General features: G+C 50.5%; 1 protein-coding gene across 1 annotated transcript in view; it reads right to left on the reverse strand.

The window, feature by feature from the left end:
* The window catches only part of RCC2 (regulator of chromosome condensation 2), a gene marked incomplete at its 5' end in the record, with an annotated part of 3,592 nt that extends 1,269 nt beyond the window's left edge, over positions 1-2,323 (reverse strand). Inside the window, 4 exons of the mRNA XM_009880087.1 lie at positions 3-37; positions 147-327; positions 1,780-1,946; positions 2,209-2,323. Coding sequence (XP_009878389.1) covers positions 3-37; positions 147-327; positions 1,780-1,946; positions 2,209-2,323 — 498 coding nt within the window. The remainder of the gene's footprint in view (positions 1-2; positions 38-146; positions 328-1,779; positions 1,947-2,208) is intronic.
* Between the last annotated feature and the right edge of the window lie 504 nt (positions 2,324-2,827).

The following is a 2,827-nucleotide window of genomic DNA, read 5'->3' on the forward strand; positions in this document are numbered from 1 at the left end:
CGGGAGGTGTTGGTGGCACCCCAAAAAAAACAAACTCCTGCAAATCCCGAAACCGCCGGTCAAACTACAGCACATCCTCGCCCCCGGAGCATCCCCTTAACGCCCCAAATATCGCTGGATTCGCTTTAAAACGCCGAAAACCCCACCTGTCTCGCTGACGGCGAAGGAGCACGTGTAGCCCGCGTAGATCTGCGCCGCCCCACGTCCCGGGAAGTCGAAGAGCTTCACCAAGCGCGGCACCATCTCGTCCTTCTGCTCGGCGTGGCCCAGCCGCCCGTAACCCCCAAATCCCCAGGAGAAAACGCGCTTCTGCGAGTCCAGGACCAGCTGGGGATGGAGAAACGGAGCACACCCCTCAACACCCCGACCGTCAGCGGCTGAGACCCGGCCAGCTCGGCGCAGGGAACGCCGCGGCAGCCACAAGGAACGGCATCGACTGCAGCGATTATCGCAAATATTAACTGCACACCGCAAATCTTTACCCTTAAATGTACCCTGCAAGTATCTATCCTTGAATGCACACCGCAAATCTCCATCCTTACATGGAGATTACATTATTATATCCATATATCCTATATATGCCGCAAGAATTTACCCTTAAATGCAGGCTGCGGAGCTCAATCCTTAAGTGAAGGCTGCAAATTTTTAGCTATAAATGCACGCTGCAAGTATTTATCCTTAAACATGCTCTGCAAGCTATTTGTCGTGATACACACGCCGCAGATCTCACCCCTTAAATGCAGGCTGCAAATCTCACCCCTTAAATGCAGGCTGCACGCATTTATCCTTATATGCACACTGCAAATCTCTATCCCTAAACGCACACTGCAAATCTACTTGCATGAATGCTGCAAAACTTCAGCCTTAAATACACGCTGCAAATCTCGACCCTTAAACGCACCCTGCAGACTTTTATCCTTACATCCTTAATTCCCATCCTTAAACGCCAGCTGCAAATCTTCATCCCCAACACGCATGCGGCAAAACTTTATCCTTAAAACACACGCCGCAAATCTCAACCTTTAAATGCACCCTGCAGATTTTTGTCCTTACACACACGCTGCAAATCTCTGTCCTTAAAACGCACGCTGCGAGTATTCAACCTTAAACAGGCGCCGCAAATATTCATCCTGACATCCACGCTGCAAATCTCGACCCTTAAATGCACGTTGCGGGTATTCATCCCAAAACGCACGCTACAAACTCCCTAGCATGCGCCCTGCAAACGTCCAGCCTGAAATGCACGCTGCCAATCTTTACTAATTAATGCATGTTGCAAATCGTTACCAATTAATGCAAGCTGCAACTATTTATAGATAAACGCATGCTGCCAATCTTTACTAACTCATGCACGCTGCAGGTATTCATGCAGAAATGCACACTGCAAATCTTCCCCAATGAATGCACGCTGCAGGTATTTATGGATAAATACATGCCGTTGATCTTTACCAATTAATGCACGCCGCAGGCATTTATGCATAAATGCGCACTGCAAATTGTCACCAATTAATGCACGCTGCGGGTACTTATGGATAAACGCACGCTGCAGGTATTTATGATGAAATGCACGCTGCAAGTCCTCCCCAATTAATGCACGCTGCGGGTACTTAGGGACAAACGCACGCTGCAGGCATTTATGATTAAATGCACGCTGCAAGTCTCCCCCAGTGAATGCACGCCGCGGGTATTTATGCATAAACGCAGGCTGCGAGTCTCCCCCAGCGAGCGCGCGCCGCAGGTATCTGCGGGCAAAGCCCCACCGCCCCCCTCCCGCCGTACCGTGTGGTTGGCGCCGCACGCCACGTCCCGCACCACCACGTTGGGGACGGGCAGGATCTGCCCATCTTTGGTCTTCTCGATGAAGATGGCCACGCGGCGCGGCACCAGCTCGCAGTCGTACTCGATCCGCTGCGCCCGGGCGATGAATTTCCCATCCGAATTATGCCCTGCGGACGAGGACAGGGATGAAACCGCGCCGTCCGTGTCCCCCTCCCGCACTCCCGATATTTCCAAGCCAGCTGCAAAAATCCCTTTTTTCATGCAAAACCCTTTTTATTTACACCTCCCACCCCACTATTTTTGCTGCACGGAACGCTGCAGTCGCCCAAACGGGGAAACTGAGGCAGGGAACTCCCCCCCCCTCCCCCAACCCCATAATTGCTCCAAATTTTATCGAATCACCCCCCCAATAAAAAAAAACCACCATACCCAGCTGCCCGTACTCGGGGCACCCGAAGGAGTAGAGGTTGCCTTTGCAATCCATGATCATGCTGAATTCGGCCCCGCAGGCCAGTTTGGTGATGGGCTGCCCGTTGTACATGATCTGCGGGGAAAAAAGCAGATAAAAAGGGTTAAAAAGAAAATGGAAAAAAGGGTAAAACACTTAAGTTCCACAGAGAACGCTCAAAATCCTCAAATCTGGCAGTTTATTCCCAATTCTGGCGGTTTATTCCCAATAATTCTGGCGGCTTATTCCCAATTATTCTGGCGGCTTATTCACAGTAATTCTGGCGGCTTATTCCCCGTAATTCTTGCCGCTTATTCCTAATTCTGGCGGCTTATTCCCAATAATTCTGGCGGCTTATTCCCAGTAATTCTGGCGGCTTATTCCCAGTAATTCTGGCGGCTTATTCCCAATTCTGGCGGCTTATTCCCAATTCTGGCGGCTTATTCCCAATAATTCTGGCGGTTTATTTTCCCACCGCAGCTGGAATAAACTCCCATCCCCGCCAGGGATGCTCTTGCGTCCTTAAAAGGGGGTTTGGGTTCTGCTTGTTTTTTGTTCTTTGTTTTTTAATTCCCCCCCCCCAATGAAAAAACATCAAAA

This window comes from Charadrius vociferus, unplaced genomic scaffold (genome assembly GCF_000708025.1).
Source record: "Charadrius vociferus isolate BGI_N301 unplaced genomic scaffold, ASM70802v2 scaffold1592, whole genome shotgun sequence".
In the NCBI taxonomy this organism is placed as follows: Eukaryota; Metazoa; Chordata; class Aves; order Charadriiformes; family Charadriidae; genus Charadrius; species Charadrius vociferus.